Source organism: Oryza brachyantha, chromosome 10 (assembly GCF_000231095.2).
Source record: "Oryza brachyantha chromosome 10, ObraRS2, whole genome shotgun sequence".
Classification (NCBI taxonomy): domain Eukaryota; kingdom Viridiplantae; phylum Streptophyta; class Magnoliopsida; order Poales; family Poaceae; genus Oryza; species Oryza brachyantha.
The window spans coordinates 9,078,337-9,080,352 of NC_023172.2; the positions used below are offsets into that span (position 1 = coordinate 9,078,337).

A 2,016-nucleotide genomic window follows, 5' to 3' on the forward strand; every position below is an offset into this window, starting at 1 on the left:
CAGAGACTATTGTTCTGTGTATCTACAAGGACGTCTCCTTGACTCATATATATATATATATATTGCTTATCACAAAACGGTAATATTTCCTCTCATCTGTTATTCCGTTGCGTCTAGGCCGGATCGATTGCACGAGATACGCTGCTGCCGCAACAGCCGCACACGCATGTTCTCGCATCAACAAGAAAACCGAGCTTGACTCGCCAAGAAATCAGCACAAGCCGTTGCTTGTTTCTGCATGTATCCAAGCAGCCTGTTGCATATTCATGTATATATACAACCATCCAGCACACACATACTGTGTGTCTAGCATTAGGATTTGAAATTGATGAAATAATTAACCTTTAACAGCGTATTATTTCCATCACATTATCATACTAAATTATTTTTATAAGATGAATGCGTATGTAAGTAATTCAGCTATACTTCTACAAAAAAAACGTATGCCAGTAAGATGGCCTCGAATCGAATCAAAAGCTAAACAAATCAAATGCGTTGATCACTCGAAAAAAAAGGAATGAATTTGGAAGTCAGTCGATCGCGGCGTCATCGTCGTCGACCATCAGACGAGACGTCTCACCGCGCCGCGCAGCCTGATCCCGGTGTTCCCATCGCGAGCCAGGCTCTGGCCGCCAATGCCGACCGCGACGGCCGTGGGGAGTACGGCGCCGCCGCCGCCGCGAGCCTGCCACGCCTCTTGTCGATGAACCGCTGCAGCGACGCCTTCCTCGCCACCGGAAGTTCGGCGCGCCCGCCGCCGCGCCGCGCGTCGGCCTCCTGCCACGCGCCCCGTGCGGCGGCGGCGCGCACCAGCTCGGCCGCGCTCTGCGCCCGGCAGCCGTCGAACACCAGCACCCGCCCGCCGTACACGATCGCCAGCTGCCCCACCGGCGCCCGTCGCGCGTCCTGATCCTCCTCCTCCTCCTCCCTCACGTCCGGCACCACGTCCGCTCCCGGCATAAGTAGCATCGTGGTCGCCGCCGCCGACGACGACGAGGCGGGGTAGTAACAACTCGCCATCTTCCCGGCGGCCGCCTGGGCCTTGATGCAGCTGCTGAGCACGCCGCACGCCACCGCGAACCGCCTCCGCCGGCCGCCACCGCAGTCCACCGCTGCCATCTCTCCTGTCTCTGGCCGGATGCTGCTCGTCTCTGTGACTCTCTTCTGCAGGCAGCAACGCACGTTGTCTTCTTGGGCGTGTGCCGGTGCTGGCTCATATATATGCGAGGGAGCGGGGCGCGACGCGACGCGACGGTGGAAACGGGCGGTTTGGAGGGCACGAGGCCCGCCCGCCCGCGCGAGAGCAGCGGAGAGGGTCGGGTGGTGAGGTGAGTGGTGTGCGCGCGCGCGTGCGTGCGTGTTTTTCTCTTGTTTTTTGAAGCCTCTCGCGTGGGATCGCGGGGGCGAAACGGGGGGATTGGCGATGATCGCGTTCCCGACGGAGCGCCGGGGGGGGGGGGGGGGGGGGGGGGGGGGGGGTGGGGGGTGGGGGGCGGGGGGGGGGTGGGGGGTGGGGGGCGGGGGGGGGGGGGGACAGGGAACGTGTCGCCCGGCGGATGGCTCGGATTGTGTTCGTTCTACAACAAATATTACAAGTGTGCTGGTTATAACTATACGTGTGAGATGAGATGAGGAGAGAGGATTGAGTGGCCTACTAAATATGGAGTAGCAGATGCATGTGAGCTATAAGAAAATAAGGTCAGACCATCAATGCATGCAATAGGTTAATATATATTAAGACGGTTATATGGTTGAACATATACTAATAAAACATGTTTCTTATTTACTATGTTAATTTTATACTCTATCTGTGTACCTTTCCCGCTTTTTTAAAGTTGCCGCAGTTCACTTAAATTTACGTTTGACTATTCATCTTATTTAATTTTTTTCAAGTATGCAAAATTGTAAATCCAACTTAAAGTTACTTTAATAGTAATAGTTAAATCATAATAAAATAATCGATAATTATATAATTTTTTTAATAAGACGAATGCTAATAGTTAAATCATAATAAAA

The 2,016-nt window shown here is 53.7% G+C and overlaps 1 protein-coding gene across 1 annotated transcript; it reads right to left on the reverse strand.

Annotated features, from left to right (window-relative positions):
• Positions 1-216: 216 nt before the first annotated feature.
• Positions 217-1,196, reverse strand: LOC121055590 (protein TIFY 11e-like). The gene has a single exon (XM_040528432.1). It carries the CDS (start codon positions 1,117-1,119, stop codon positions 577-579), a length of 543 nt encoding a protein of 180 aa, XP_040384366.1. The 5' UTR covers positions 1,120-1,196; the 3' UTR covers positions 217-576.
• Positions 1,197-2,016: the final 820 nt, after the last annotated feature.